Source organism: Equus caballus, chromosome 31 (assembly GCF_041296265.1).
Source record: "Equus caballus isolate H_3958 breed thoroughbred chromosome 31, TB-T2T, whole genome shotgun sequence".
NCBI lineage: Eukaryota > Metazoa > Chordata > Mammalia > Perissodactyla > Equidae > Equus > Equus caballus.
Window position 1 is genome coordinate 19,679,603 of NC_091714.1, and position 15,902 is coordinate 19,695,504.

At 37.6% G+C, this 15,902-nt stretch overlaps 1 protein-coding gene and 2 pseudogenes across 12 annotated transcripts in view; all 3 read right to left on the bottom strand.

Annotated features, from left to right (window-relative positions):
• The window catches only part of ADGB (androglobin), a 172,657-nt gene that overhangs the window by 16,442 nt on the left and 140,313 nt on the right, over positions 1-15,902 (bottom strand). For 4 of the 12 annotated variants that reach the window (XM_070256529.1, XM_023633000.2, XM_070256533.1 and 1 more), the window contains 3 exons: positions 8,547-8,719; positions 1,772-1,951; positions 831-1,014 (listed from right to left, as the gene is read on the bottom strand). In XM_070256529.1, the coding sequence (XP_070112630.1) occupies positions 831-1,014; positions 1,772-1,951; positions 8,547-8,719 (537 nt within the window). The remainder of the gene's footprint in view (positions 1-830; positions 1,015-1,771; positions 1,952-8,546; positions 8,720-15,902) is intronic. The other 8 variants (XM_070256532.1, XM_023633002.2, XM_070256536.1 and 5 more) reach the window with 3 other exon arrangements.
• LOC111771423 (calcium-independent phospholipase A2-gamma pseudogene) lies at positions 3,853-5,365 on the bottom strand (annotated as a pseudogene).
• LOC138921636 (calcium-independent phospholipase A2-gamma-like) lies at positions 5,372-6,505 on the bottom strand (annotated as a pseudogene).

Below are 15,902 nucleotides of genomic sequence, written 5' to 3' on the forward strand. Positions count from 1 at the left end.
AAGTAGAGAAGCATGATTTGGGATGTGAATGTCTTCAGCCTCCCAGGATAGCCCAGCATGGCGAGAGATGGAGGCAGCCACACAATTGTGAGAAGACACCGGGGTGGTGGAGACCTTTGATGGCATGCTAGCTCTGTCTGGGCATCTTTGGAGTTTAGCAAATTACTGAGGAAACTACTATGTGCCTGTGTCCTTACTGGTAAGCTGGAAATAATAGTATATATCAGTGGGGTGATGGGAGTATTGAATGAAATAATTGGTATTTCACAATTCCAGGCCCACGGCAATCACTCAATAAAAGTAGTTAGCTTTATTACTATGATTCTTATCGCTATTATTTATTGTTATTGTTATTAGAAAGGCACCAGATTCCCAGTAGTAGGCCTGCCTTCAAGTTCACAAGTCCTAAGTAGGACGCATTCTTATTTCTGGTTTCATTTTTTTCTTAAGTGAGGAAAATCTTATCTACTTGGGGAAAAAGTAAACATCTGCCTGATAAGAAGAACACGTTTCAGAATCTATTGTCTTACAGGATTGTATGCGACTTTTTTTTTTTAAAGATTTTATTTTTTTCCTTTTTCTCCCCAAAGCCCCCCAGTGCATAGTTGTATATTCTTAGTTGTGGGTCCTTCTAGTTGTGGCATGTGGGACGCGGCCTCAACGTGGCTGGATGAGTGGTGCCATGTCCGCGCCCAGGATTCGAACCAACGAAACACTGGGCCGCCTGAAGTGGAGCATGTGAAATTAACCACTTGCCCACGGGGCTGGCCCCTGTATGTGACTTTTTATAATCCTGCAAAAAAGTAGATTCTGAAATGTGTTCTTTTTACCAAGCATGACTTGTTGACTATCTTCTAAGAGGTGCACGGAACAGTTCTGTGCTCCAAGGCAGCTGGGCAGACTCCACTGACCTTCTTCCCCTGCTCTGGTTTGACTTTCACACACAGGCATGCTCTCAAAATCAGGAATTTTCTTAAATATCCGGCTGAGGTAATGCAGACGAGCCTGAGAAGCCTGAAGAACAAATACTATCAAGAAACAGTAGAGGCAACAACATCTTAACAGGACTCAAAAAACAAACCCAAACAGGAAAATGTGAGTGAATAGGGCAGTATGAACGAGCCTAGCTCTTATTAATCGTCAGATAAACTCAGATTCTGAACCATCCATTATTTTGACAGTTATTTTGAGAATTAGTGAAGAAGCAGTCCTAAGACTAATACACTGGGCCTGATATCTTAGATCCAGCTGCTCCTGAACGTTTTTCATCTGCCTCGATAACCCTGGGTTGGGATATGATACACCTGTAAGCAATAATGTTTTACCAAGGCAATGATCCTTATATAAAATATAGGGGCAGGGAGACGAGGTATGTATGTTCCACAAGAGGAAGCATATGCTTTTCATCTAAGCCTTTTTGAAGCATGTGAAGGCACCTATTATACATTCTTGTGCTCTCTTACTGGGAACGTAAGAGACTCTTACACAGGCATGGACATGGCCCACACTATGTGGAGGAATGAGGTAGCCCACACTTCGGGCTGATTAGTGGCACCGTTACGTGTTTTGCTCTGAAAGTCATCTGGGTCTGAGGAGGGCGACATTTCGCAATGTGTCCAAGTGTGGTCTTAACGTTTAGTTAGTCAACGTCTGACACAGTTCCAGACACCAGTGCTAAAGGAGAGACTGTGTGGTTTCACCAACATGGCTCTTCCTTCGGACCATGCCTAGGAATGGAAAGTAAAAGACCAGCTTTTCAAACTCAGGTGACCTTGATTGCTCTTCCTGGCTCAGCCGACTCCCAGGCTTGCTTCATGGCTCGGATTTCATCTGCTCGTTCGGTATCTTTTTTCACTTCAAAAGAATCTGCTTCACCGTGTTCAGTGACCAACCGCAGAATCCAGTAGGGTTTATTTGGGTCTTCTTGTTGAGAGTGGGCAGTGGACATCTGCTAAAATAACATAAAAACCTTTGAGTCAGATGCTTTTCTCCTTTCCAATGGGTCTATATTTTACCCTATGATCCATAATTTCACTAAGTGTTCACTCAAAAGAAATGAAAATATATATTCACAAAAAGACCTGAACAAGAACATTCATTACAGCCTTATTCATAATAGCCAAAAAAAGGAAATGATATAAATATCTATTAACTGATGAATGGATAAACAAATTGTAATATGTTCATATGATTGAATCCTACTTACCATTAAAAAGTAATAAATTATTGAAGTATACCACAGCGAGGTTGAATCTCACAGGGAGATATTATACTGAGATAAAGAAGCTGAGCACAAAAGAATACTTCTTGTATGATTCATCTGCATAAAATCCCAGAACAGGCAAAACTGTTGCCTGAAGGTGAGGTACGGGATGACAGAATCCACCCCACAGAGGTTTGAGGGAATTTCTAAGCTTAAGGAAATGGTCTATAATCTATACCTTGACAGAGACATGGGTTACATGGTAAATGCACTTGTCAAAAGTCATTGAATTGTACAGTTAAGATTGTTGCATTTCACTCTGTGCAAATTTTACCTAAAAGCTGTAAACAAAAAAAATTCTAAATGACACTTAGGCTAACTCATAGCATCTCTTCATAAAAATGAGGGCAGGAATAGTTGATTATTTCTGAGTCTGGATACACTTGAGATATATTCATTATGAAAGTGAACGACATTTTGAGATTTCATAGGATCACTTTCATGGACCACAGGCTGGGAGCAGATTGCCACAGGACTTGAAAATGTCTAGATAAGTGAGGCCCATTGGTGCCAATCTGGTAGTGGGAAAGGCTTGACTCAGATGTGGTTACTAGCAGTCTACGTAAGCTGGGCAATGTTAATTATCCATCTGAAATAATACAGGTGAGGAAGCAGGGATTGGTGAGGGCACCGAATAAAGTTTTCCCATACAGTTTTATTTTAATGTTACCAAAAAGAGCTTCCAGATTTCTACAATATTCCCCTAATATTCTGATGAGAACTTAAATCTCACAACTGGAAATTCTTCTATTTCTTCCTTTTAAAACACAGTACATAAGCTTTTACCATCTTTCATATTGCTTGATAAGTGAGTTTATCAGAAACTTCTTTGCGATCAAGTTTTGATCAGAGGAGGGAACACTGTGCAGACCCAAGGGTGGGCCATATGTCTTATAAGAATTAATGGATTGAGTTAAGCTTAGTTGTTTTAAATTTTAATAGTTTAATTTTGCTAATGATAAGAATATTTTTAAGTGAATTCAAATAACTGATTTTATGCCAGTGAAAGAGAAATTGAAGCTACATTTAGCAAAATTAACACAGAGGATTATCTTGAAGTTTCAAGGGAAAAAAGTGGTTGATTGGAATTTCACCTATGTTTTTTAATTAAACAATATTGAAACAAGCAAATTTTGAGTAGAAAATTATATCTGGTTCTTTTATATTTCAAATGTAATAGTCCTTTGATAAAGAAAATTCCATTTTTCTTCATCCGTGTAGATGATATTACAATAAAAGGCAGCATTTGGATTGCAGAATGTAGTGAGTGAAAATGTAAGTAATGTAAATTTAAGAAGAAATTAGCTTTTCCAAGTGAAATCAAATCAATGATTAAATAAATTCAACATGATTATGGTGACTAAAGTGAGAATATAAAGTATAATATGATGGTTTTCAGTTTCTTGTTTGGCACATATATTAATAAATTTTCAAACATTAAACAATATAATACCAATATCTGCTAGAACCAACTAGCACAATATTAAGATTCTTAAAGCTTAGTTAATTGCTAATGTCATAAAAACCTAATTCCCATATGAATTCTGTCACCAAAAATACCTTCTGTGCTGTGCAAAATGGTCCAAGCACTGTATTTGTCAGGAATCCTCAGAATTCATGAGTATTTCAAAGTTAACTCATGCTGACCCTCAATTCTTTATTAAATTTGGTGGGTCTCCTGAACAAGTTTCATTTTTGAGAATATATGCATACATTCATCACAATTTTGAAAAGAATGGAAGGTCAGTTTTTAGGTTTGTCCAATGATTAATTTTCTGTAGAATTGTTTTTTTCTTGATTCAGTATTTTTTCAACATTCTTTGCAATATTTTTCACTTTTCTTCATTGCTTTCTATGTACTTCAACCGTTCCAACTGCATCTGATAAAGTTTTTCATTTAGACTTTCATCTAGAGATATGTTTTCACACAATACAGGACTGAATCTGAAATAAGTGTCAGGAGGTAATAGGTTATCGAGTATTACATGGACTTCTATATCTGTAGCACTGTTGATGACATTAGGCTGTGTGGTTTTCAAGCTCATGTATATCATGGTGCTTCTCATATACTCATAACATCCAATGCCCAGGGATGCTATGCACTCTAATGGGACGTCTGGCCAACACTTACACTCATGCATTGCTAATGCTGAAAGGTTATTCAGAAGAAAACCTCCATCTTGATGGGGATCGTTTCCCAAAAGCACACTCTGCACAGTAGCCTGAAGCAGCAGGTGGAGCTCTAGTGGCCTGCCACAGTTTATACTGACAGCCTCCCAAACAGTGAGAGTTGACTTCAGGAGGGTGAGCATAGTTTCTGAACCTGCAAACTTTTGGCATTACCCCACTTTATACCATGGGACTTGATGCTGCTACCTTTGGACATATGGACTTCTTGCTGTTTCAATCATGAGTGCATATCCCATTCTATCCTTAAGAAAATTCCCCACATTTGACGGTCATAAAATGCATGGCTCCAGCTCATTTTGACCATTCCAACAGCAATATTTTGTGAAAACACATGTGATCCTAATTTATAATAACTGCCTCATGTTTGTCCAGGGGCATATGAAACAATCCCAACATGAAAGCTAATATGGCACCTGTGCTTACACCAGAAATGCAATCAAAGAGCTGACAGCTGGCTTTCGAGTGCGTTGAACTGACTTTCACCATATCTGAAGAGCAACTGCATCCCTCGCTCCTCCGTCATCAATTGTGAGAATTCAGATACCTCTTCCTTTCGCTGGATTTGCATAGCCAATTAAGGCCAAAATTTCTGTCACTGCAGCCTGAAGAGTGCCATCCTTAATTTGTCTCAGTCATAATAAATATGGAGTAATTCTTTCCTTGGAAGCCACTCCTTTTCCTTCAGGAAGTTCTGGAAGATGAAAAGTCAAGTTCTTCAACCCTGTTAATGCAGAGCTTTGAATCAGGTGTCCTCAGTGCTTGACCTAACGCCCAAGTTTGGTCATCAAGACAGTAGTCCCCGCTTATCCTCGATGTCTCTTTCTGTGGTTTCAGTGACCCGTGGTCATCCACTGCGGGCTTGGAACATATTCTCCACAGATATTGGGGGACTACTGTACTGCCCCTTGCAATCTTTTCTCACTGAAGAGACAGATGCTATTTCTCCTCTGCTTTTTTGTTTTTGCTAACAGACTGCTCAGGGTTAATCGCCTCTTCCTGTTCTTCAGATTGATCCTTTTGACTGAATCCCATTTTAATTTGGAGACAAGTCCACCCACGTAACCCCCTACTAAAGCTTGTACGCCTTCAGTGGGACAAGGAGGAAAGTCAGCAGTGCTTCGTTTAGTAGAAACCGGGAGACCCTGAGGGACTTGCAGGCTTGTCCACAGCACATAGAGAAGATTCTGAGCGCAGCTTCTTACCAGTCGGGACGCCGGGACATGGAGAACTTGTTTTTACTTCTTCAAAGTTCTTACCTTCAATTTCTGAATTGTCCTGGAAATGTTTATTCTCCTTTTCTGAGACATTTTGCCCTTACATTTGAAGCAGGAATTAATATGGCTTGATAAAAAGTAGAACGATTCTCCTAGTTTGGTGGTCATACCGTTCATGTTATGAAAAGACTTTGCCTACTTCTATCTTCATCTTTATCCATACTGTGACTTTTCCTTTCTGGAAAATTCTTTTGTGTTGATTTCACACTATGTTTTTTCAGAAATTTGATGGTTTGTTTGATGTTTTTCTGTTTTAACCAGCCACTAACTGATATGTTTCTTAATTTTCAAGAGCTTGATTTAAGTTGAACTAAATGTGAAACCATTTCATTCTGATTGCCTAAAACAGCCTTTGAAATAAAGTTCAAAGTACTTTTAAAATGGGACATATGAATGCTCACTCTTATAAGACTCTTGGGAGCAGAAACGCTAAGTTTCAAAATTCCAGTATGTAAACTATGGTTGTTTGGAGAGTAACAGTGCTGGCTGTAAAACTCTGCTTCCCTTTGGGTCCATTTACATCTTATTTTGCTCGTATGAAAACCTGTGGTAGACTGATGTCACGTATCCTCCCATAATGTTTCGGTGAACACAGGAAACGCATTTGCTTGCTCTTCTGCTTCGCACAAAGGCTTCTTGCATGATGAGATGCAGGATGCAACCGCTTCTGCAGCAGTGGCAACTTGCCCTTTCCCCACCGTGGACATTGACTGGGGTTGGCCTGCGTTGGCTGAGCTCCCAACACTAAAAGAAGAGCAGCAGCCCGGGGGCCACCCCATCAGGTCCATCCCAACCCCAGCAAGTCAGGTGAAGCTTATTTACTTCACAGTGTTTTCACGGGTAGACCCCAACTACAAAATTAAATCCTGGAAATGCAAGTGGACAGGTTTTTCCTTTACCCAAGTCTGGGATCATTGATCATCATCTCTTCTCCTAATTTGTTAATTTTCCTTTATTGTCCTTTAGTAGTGGTACCAACATCCTATTCAGTTAATCCAGCTGCAAGCCTGAAAGATATCCTTTGTTCCTTCTTGTTCCTTACCACCCACTCGAGACTGATAACCACCTACCTCGTTTGTTTCCTAGACAGTTCTTTATTTGTCTCTTCTTCCTTTCTTTTGAGTTATACCTAGTAAGCACATGCTCTTTCGCCTGGACTTCTGCTGCAAGTTCTTGAGTGTTTTCCCCATTTCTAGTCTTTTCCCCATTAAATTCATACCCTTAAAAGCCATCGGGGTATCTGAAATGTAAATCTAATCACGTCAATACACTTCTTAAACCCCCCACATCCCAGCCCTGCTTAGCCTAAGAGGTGATCACAAATGGTGGGAACAAGTTGTCCTCATAGGCATTTTGTTTTGAGTTTAGTGGTTTTATTTCCTTAAACGTTCTCTGTTTTGTTTTTTTTTTTGGAGGGGAAGATTCACCCTGAGCTAAAGTCTGTTGCCAATCTTCCTCTTCTTTTTTTTTTTACCTCCCCAAAGTCCCACTACATAGTTATATATCCTAGTTGTAAGTCATTCTAGTTTTTCTTTGTGAGCCCACCAAAGCATGGCTACTGACAGATGGGTGGTGTGGTTCTGTGACTGGGAAGTGAACCCAGGGCACTGAAGCAGTGAGTGCCAAACTTTAACCACTAAGCCATCAGGGCTGGCACAAGTTTAGCGTTATTTTTTATTTTTTGGTGAGGAAGATTGGCCCTGAGCTAACATCTCTTGCCAATCTTCCTCTTTTTGCTTGAAGAAGACTGTCGCTGAGCTAACATCTGTGCCAATCTCCTTCTATTTTGTACGTGGGACATCACCACAGCATGGCTTGATGAGTGGTGTGTAGGTCCAGCTCTGGGATCTGAACCTGCAAACCCTGGGCTGCAGAAGCAGAGTGCATGAACTTAACCACTATGCCACCAGGCTGGCCGCTCAGTTTAGTGTTTTTAAATAACTTGAATTTGAGTATCTTTAAGCCTGTGCTTACATTCCTCAAATTTGCCACCTACATCCTCTTCCTTACCTCTAATCATTGTAATTACCTAAGTGACCATGAAGGAATTTGGAATCATGACCTCTGGGCTGTACATAGAATCCAAGCCTTCTAATGAGGCTTAAAGGCCCTCCTCCATCTCACTTTCACTTACTTCTCCAGCCTCATCTCTCATACTTTAGAGCTTCAAAAAAAAAACCAGATTGTGTTGGTTTTTGCCTTATGATATGTTTGCTGATTGACTCGGTTCAGGATTTGACTCCTCTAGGAAGAGGCTGGAATAGGTACCTATTCTTTCTCTTTTCCTTTTTTGGTGAGGAAGGTTGGCCTTGAGCTAGTATCTGTTGCCATTCTTCCTCTTTTTTTCTTGAGGAAGATTGTCGCTGAACTAACATCTGTGCCAATCTTCCTCTATTTTGTAATGTGGGATGCCACCACAGCATGGCTTGATGAGTGGTGTGTAGGTCCATGCCCAGGATCCAAACGCACAAACCCCAGGCTGCTGAAGTGGAGTGTGTGAACGTAACCACTATGCCGCTTGACCAACCCCGGTACCAGTTCTTTCTAATACTGCACATACAGTATCCAACATTAAAACTCTCTGTTAACCTTCAGTCTCTTCCATTAGATTACATACTAAAAGTTCAACTATTGCTTTTTGATACTAAACTAGGGAAGGCAGCCTGCAGACAGTATACAAGAAATGTCCTTATCTAGATGGTTGCTGGAATGAGGGAGATAGAATTTTTCAGTTTTGTCCTCAGGAGAGATGGGCAAGTAGGGACCCAATGGACCTATATGTATTAAGTGACTTCAATAAGAAAAAGTACCACACTCACCTGAGGCTCAAAGCGAGGTGCTTGTTTTTCTTTGGCTGTCTTTTCTTTCTCAGATGACTTTTCTTTGCCTTTTCTTGTTGTTTTGGAAGTTCCTGAAGATTTTTGCCCCTCACTGATAGCATGGGAATCTGGGCTTCCCAAGGTAATTAATTCCTCATGTTTTTCTCCATGAGCTAGAGAGAGATGAAAATGGAAACCAGTGAGTCATAATATAACAATAATATCATGTCCGGTAGGAACAGAGGAAGCGAGTCAGAAAAAGTGTTAGTCAAAGGGGTTTGGATTTCTTTTCTTTTTTTAAACATTCCTTTCATAAAGATTTGTGTGACTTCCTTTTATAAAATTGAGAAATAATTCGCATACCATAAACTCACCATTGAAGTGTGCAAATTATTGTGTTTTGGTATATTCATAAAGTTATGCAAATATCACCACTAATTCATTTCCAATCTGGATGATTTCAGTTAATTTTCTTGCTTAATTGCCTTGGCTTGTATCTCCAGTACGATACTGGATTCATTTATCTCTGCTTTAATATTTATTATTCCCTTCCTTCTATGTGCTTTGGTCTTAGTAGGCTCTTCTTTTTCTAATTTTCTAAGGTGGAACATTAAGTTACTGAGATCTTCCTTCTTTTTAAATGTAAGCATTTATAGCTATTAATTTCCCTCAGCACTGCTTTCACTGCATCCCATAAGTTTTGGTATGCTGCATTTTCTGTTTCATTCATCTCTAAATATTTCTTAATTTCCCTTATGATTTGTTCTTTGACCCATAAGTTAAGAGTGTGTTGGATATGTTTGTGTATTTCCCAAATTTATTTGTTAAGGATTCCTTATTTCCTTCCATTCTAATCAGAAAAAATACTTTGTATGAGTTCCATCCTTTCACACTTATTTGGACTTGTTTTATTGCTTTACATATAGTCTATCCTACATAATGTTCCAAATGTACTTGAGAAGAATGTGTTTTCTGCTATTGTTGAATAAAGTGTTCTATAGATATCTGTTAGGTCAAGTTGGCTTATAGTGTTATTCAAGTTTTCCATTTCCTTTTGATTTTCTGGCTAGTTATTCTATTTATTATTACAAGTGCAGTATTAAATTTCCAAATATTAATGTTTAATCGTCTATTTCTACCTGAAGTTCTGTCAGTTTTTGTTTCATGTATTTGGAGCTCTGTTTTTAGGTTAATATATGTTTATAATTGGATTGACTCTTTTACTCTTGTAAAATATTCTTCTTTGTCTCTGGCAAATGTTTTCTGTATTAAAGTCTATTTTTTCTGGTATTAATATGGTAACTCCAGGTTTATTTTGGCTACTGTTTGTGTGGTATTGTTTTTTTTCCAACTTTTGGTTTTCAAACCATCTATATCTTTGAAACTGAAGTGTGTCTCTTGTAGACAACACATAGTTAGATCACATTTTTGTTCCCCATTCAGCCAGTCTCTGTCCGTTAACCAGGGGGTTTATTCAATTCACATTTAATGTCATTACCAGCACAGTAGCAGTTATGTCTGCTTTTTTATTATTTCTTTTCCTATGTGTCATATCTTTTATTTTCTTCTATTCTTCTATTACTGCCCTCTTTTGTGTTAAATAAATATTTACCACTGTACTATTTTAATTCCATTGTGTTGTGTTTGTTTGCTATACGTTTTTGAGTTATTTTCTTTGTGGTTTCCCTGGTGATTACAATTAATGCCTTAATTTATAACTATCTAGTTTGGATTAAAACCAATTTAATTTCTGTAGCATACAAAATCTTTGCTTTTCTATAGTTCTGTCCCCCCTTTATGCTGTTTTTATCACAAATTTCATCTTTTGCATTTGTGTCCATTAACACAGATTTATAATTATCCCTTTATGCTATTGTCTTTTGATATGGATAGGAGAAAAATCAGATTTACACACAAGAAATGCATACATATTGAGTTTTCTATTTATCTCTGTAGTTACCTTTACTGGTGCACTTAATTTCTTGATATGGATTCAAGCTACTGCCTAGTGTCCTTTTGTTTTAGCCTGAAGATTTCTTGTAGGGCATGTTTGTCAGTGGCAAATTTTCTCAGTTTTTGTTTTTCTGAGAATGCCTTAATTTTTCCTTTATTTTTGAAGGATAGTTTTTCTGGATATAGAATTCTTTTTAAAATTTTTTTTCAGCTCTGAAAATCTTATCCAATGGTTTCTGGTCTCTACAGTTTTTGACAAAAAATCTGCTGCTAGTCTTACTGAGGATCACTTACATACGACAAATCATTTCTCTATTGCAGCTTTCTGGATTCTTTATCTTTGTCTTTAGATAGTTTGATTATACTGTGTCTACCTATGGATTTTTTTGAGTTCATCCTATTTGGAGTGTGTTTAGGTAGCTGAATTTCCAATTGATGTTTTTCATCAAATTTTGGACATTTTCAGCCATTATCTCTTCAAATAGCCATTCTACAACTTTCTCTCCTCTCCTTCTAAGATTCCCATTATGCATATGTTGGTATGCATGATTGTGTTCCACAAGTCTCTGAGGATTTGTTCCTGTTCCCTTTTCTTCATTCCTTCATTTTTTAAAATGTTCCTCAGACTGGGTAATCTCAATTGATTATCTTCCTTCCTGGGAAGAAGGCTTGTAACTGAGGTGGTTTTGAGTCAGCCTTGTAATTGAGGCCTTCCAGGATACCACCAGACAAGTCAAATAATAATAAGTCTTTGGGAATGAGACTTTAAAACAGACCCAGTTTAATTTTACTCTTTCTGATGGCTGCCAACCAGCATCAGAAATAGAGGATATTATTTTTCAAGGTTACTACCGAGCTGGAGACCAGTGGATGCGACTAGGGCAAGTTAACATGACATGTACCTCACTGTTTTTAAAGAGATTTGGATATTTTTCTTGAATACAGCCTTTGCTAATTTCCAGAGTTCCAAAAAAGTTGATTCTGATCATTTCTGCCAGCTTTTTCATTGTTTTTATGGAGAAGCTAATTTTCATAGTCCTCACTCTGCCATTTTCACTGATGTCCCCCTGGATTCGTTTGATTATCTGAACCTCGTGTATTACCTCTGCCTGTTGTTTGTCTGGGGCAGAGTGCTGAGAGAACAAAGAATTCACAGAGGCCAGGTCGCTCACGGTTCCTGGAGAACTTGCCATAAGAGCATGGAATTACAAAAAGCTCTGTGGAGGAAGGTGAGATTCCATTCTAAGAAGCTCAGCTCTTGAGTGCAATGAGTATGACAAGTCAAAAATGGACTGATTTAACTTGTGAGCAGAAAAGTGAGAAAAATGAGACCACAGAAAGAGAAGAAGGTTATTTAAATAAGAGGAAGGACAGGACGTAAGGGTAGAGATGATGAGTTATAGAAACTGGATCAAGAGAAGAAGAAAGAAGAGTTGAAAACAAAGATTTTTATAGGAAGCCACACAGTAAAATCATCTTTTATCAAAAACCCAGGATAAACAGTAAGAAAGGCTGCAGAGGACACATTTTCTCCTTGGTTTTTTGGTATCATTGGTCAGCCAAAAACTTTGAAGTTGAAGAAACATTACTTGCACGGCAGTGAAGCTTCCTCTCAGAGCCTCCTCATGCTGCCCTGCTTCACACAGATGGTACGGTACCACACCCTCATGTTAAGCCCAGTGTGAGGTAACTGGGCTTCAACCAGTCTCAGTGGCCGCAGGCGCCATCTCAGCTTCTTGCTCCAATAAAATCCAAGTCCCAGAGATCTCAATGCCAGCAGAGTCAGTAGTTAAGTGCATTTTAGAGTCTCACTTGTGGCCAGTACTAGGAGAAAAAGAACCTCATAAAAACTGGAGTAGGGGGCCGGCCCGGTGGTGCAATGGTTAAGTTCGCACATCCGATTCGGCAGCCGAAGGTTCACTGTTTCAGATCCCGGGTGCAGACATGGCACCACTTGGCAAGCCATGCTGTGGTAAGCGTCCCACATATAAAATAGAGGAAGATGAGCATGGATGTTAGCTCAGGGCCAGTCTTCCTCAGCAAAAAGAGGAGGATTGGCCGATGTTAGCTCAGGGCTGACCTTCCCCCCAAAAAATAAAATAAAAAATAAAATAAAATAAAAAACTGGAGTAGAAGAACTCATTCTTTTCAGCTTGGGCTGCCAGACAACTCTGGTACCAGTAATGCTGTGCTTACTGTAACACACAGATTCAGTCTTGATGAATGTATAAATCACCCAGGGAGCCTGTAAAATGTAGATCTCAAAGCCCAGACCCCAGAGATTCCAAATCCTTAATCTGATATGGGGGTGAGGAATCTACAGCTTTAAAAACTACTAATTCAAAAATTATGAAAAATGCGGCCCCCACACTGTACATTCATGTAGCTGGCAGAACTGTAGAGGAAACAACTATTGGAATAAACTAACATATCTCTTGCAGAGAGGAAATGCTCAGGGAGTATCTTTTGATAAAATGAATTCATAAAAATCTTCAGCATTATGCCTTTCGGTTTCCTCTTACGTCATCTTACATGTACCCAGAATACACTAGACAGAAATCTTCAGTGGATAATGCAACTTATAAAAATTACAGAAATGTAATTTTGAATTTATGATTAAAATTCAGTGCTTAGATTTATAAATACAAGAATTAAAAACTGGTTGGGATTTGAACATTAACACAATTTCTAAACTAGAATACTTGTTTAGGACAAAGTGTACGTTTGCCTAACATAATCACACTGGGTAAATATAAACAGGAATATATATACATATATGGTATTTAATAATGTTTTGTTTCATCAAAGACCTTGAATTGAGAATGATAAACAAAGTTTATATGTGTTTTTGCAAAGAGATTAGATCCTCAAAGTTGCAGTCCAGTAACACTAAAATGTAATATATTAGCAAAAGGACTTTAAAATAACGACATTGCTAATTTCAAGGATATCACTAAGTACTACTGGCTCAAGGTCCTCCAATTTCTATTTCCTTAAGTGAAAGTCAGCTGTCTTCGTAAGCAAGTTTTACTGAAACTTAGATATTGAAATGTAACTAAAGGTGGCACTGTTGCCTCATGTAACCAGAAACCAAGCTTTGTAAAAATTTTTGACACAAATATCTTAAATTGTACATAGCTAGATTTCAGGCCTTACTTTTTATTATGGGTTATACAGGTGAGAATTTTTGAAAAAAACAATAAATTACATATTTTATTTTTCATAGAAATTAAATGTTGAGTTTAAATGAATAAATGGGGCAACATTTCCACGGACTTCAGGATGCACGTAAAATTTTAAATTACAAGGCTGGCCCCGTGGCATAGTGGTTAAGTTCAGCAGCCCAGGTTCATGGGTTCAGATCCTGGGTGAGGACCTACACCACTCATCAGCCACGTTTTGGTGGTGACCCATATATAAAGTGGAGGAAGACTGGCAACAGATACTAGTTCAGGGCTAATCTTCCTCAGCAAGAAAAGAGAAAAAGAAATTTTAAAATTAGGTCACCAATGTGGTAATGAAAAAAAATACTTGACCAATTTCTTCTTGATATAGTACTTATAATTGAAACTAAGCTGTTATAATGTGAAGACATTAGTAACTTAATTTTTCTAAAATATATCATACCCTAAAAATCAAAGTTTTTAGGTTCTGTGTTGTAAATATAATTGGCTCATAGAAGTTGATATATTGATATGTTTTAGTTTGAACAAAGTGGCTACCTAAAAATCCACATTTATAAACATGATATCAGAGACATGATATTAGAGACTATTTCAAATTCAAAAGTTGCTTAACTTTGAAAAAGATTGGCCAATATATTCTTTCAAATAGAAAATCTTCCTGGGTCATTTTAAATAAAACTTAATTCTGAATTTCATTGCTTGCTGCTTTTAGCAATTAATGTATTATGCAATGCAGGTGTAATTTAATTTTAGCAGAAGCTCATTCACACATAAAATTGTCAAATGTAATGTCAAAAAAGAAGACATATAATTATTCCTGAAGACTTATTTTCTAGTTGGAATACATGATAATGATAATACCATTTTCTGAGTGCTACTAGGTTCTGGGAACCTTATATATATTATCTTGAACCTTCCCAACAGCCTTGAAAGATAAGAGTTATTATTCTAATTTTATGGGTGATAAATAACCTGTGTTCAGGCAACTAAACCTAGGGTACTTTATCTGCTATGCTGTACTTCTCCATTTAATATTGACTTTCTTTTAAAAACTTAATTCATATTATTAATTTTGTACCATTACTCAATTCTATGTTTTTACAGTATTCTATTTCACTCATTATAATACTGTGTTCCTCTCACATATTAATATTTTTCTTTTGTTTTCCTTTAAGATTTTAACACGTATTGATTAATATACTTAAATGTATTAAATATGATAGCTTGTTATAGTGGTTTGTTTACTGGAAATCCATCTGTGTTGGACAACTTGAACTTGAGAAACAAAAGCTCTTAAGGAAAAATATAACAAAACCCTTTACACAAACTTTTATGTTCACTGAAGAAATATAGACAGCTCCCTAAATAAATACATGTATCAAGGACGCAATAAAGATCTGAAATTGACACTACCATATATATATATTTTTTCCTTTTCAAAAGCCCTTGCTGGATCATCAATTCTGATTCAAGATCCTAGTTCTGGCAGTCACTAGCTGTGTAACCATGGGCAAGTCACATAAATGGTCCGTGCCTCAGTTTTCTCATCTGTAAAATGATAATGGTAACAGCATCTGCCTCGTAGGTTGATCGTGAGGATTAATTGGATCAGTATATGGAAAGCCCTTAGAAAGCATCTGGCAGAAATGTTAGCAGCTACTCCCAGCACCGCCGTCACGACTGTGGCCACACTGCTGGCTGGGACGTTTCTCCAGAGCCGACAGGGTACTGGAAAGGTGCTGGGCTCTGGCAAATCAGATTTAGGTTAAAATCTTCACTTTGCCCCTTCTAGCTGTGTAAACTTAGGCAAATTATTTACAAAACTGAAGCCTCATTTCTTCATCTGTGAAATCGGGGTGGTAATACCTACCTCCCAGAGTTTTTATGAGAATTGTAATACAGGAAAATACTTAGTAGAGTAAGAGGCACATGATCGTAGTAAAAGAAACCATAATTGTATTCATTGAACTTCTAGGTCTTTCTAGAGTTTTCTTTTTGTTTACATAATAAATGTATATTCTTTTAATTTTTTGATTAAAATAGCATGTGCTCATTTAGAACTTCTGGCTTTTACCTTTTTAATTTTAAATTTAATTTTGTTTTTAGATCCTGGAAAATGTAAATGAGAAAGTAAGATTACTAATACTTCTACCGCCCAGAAATAATCACTTGAACATTTTTGGTAAATACTCTTCGTTTCTTTTTCCGTGCACACCCC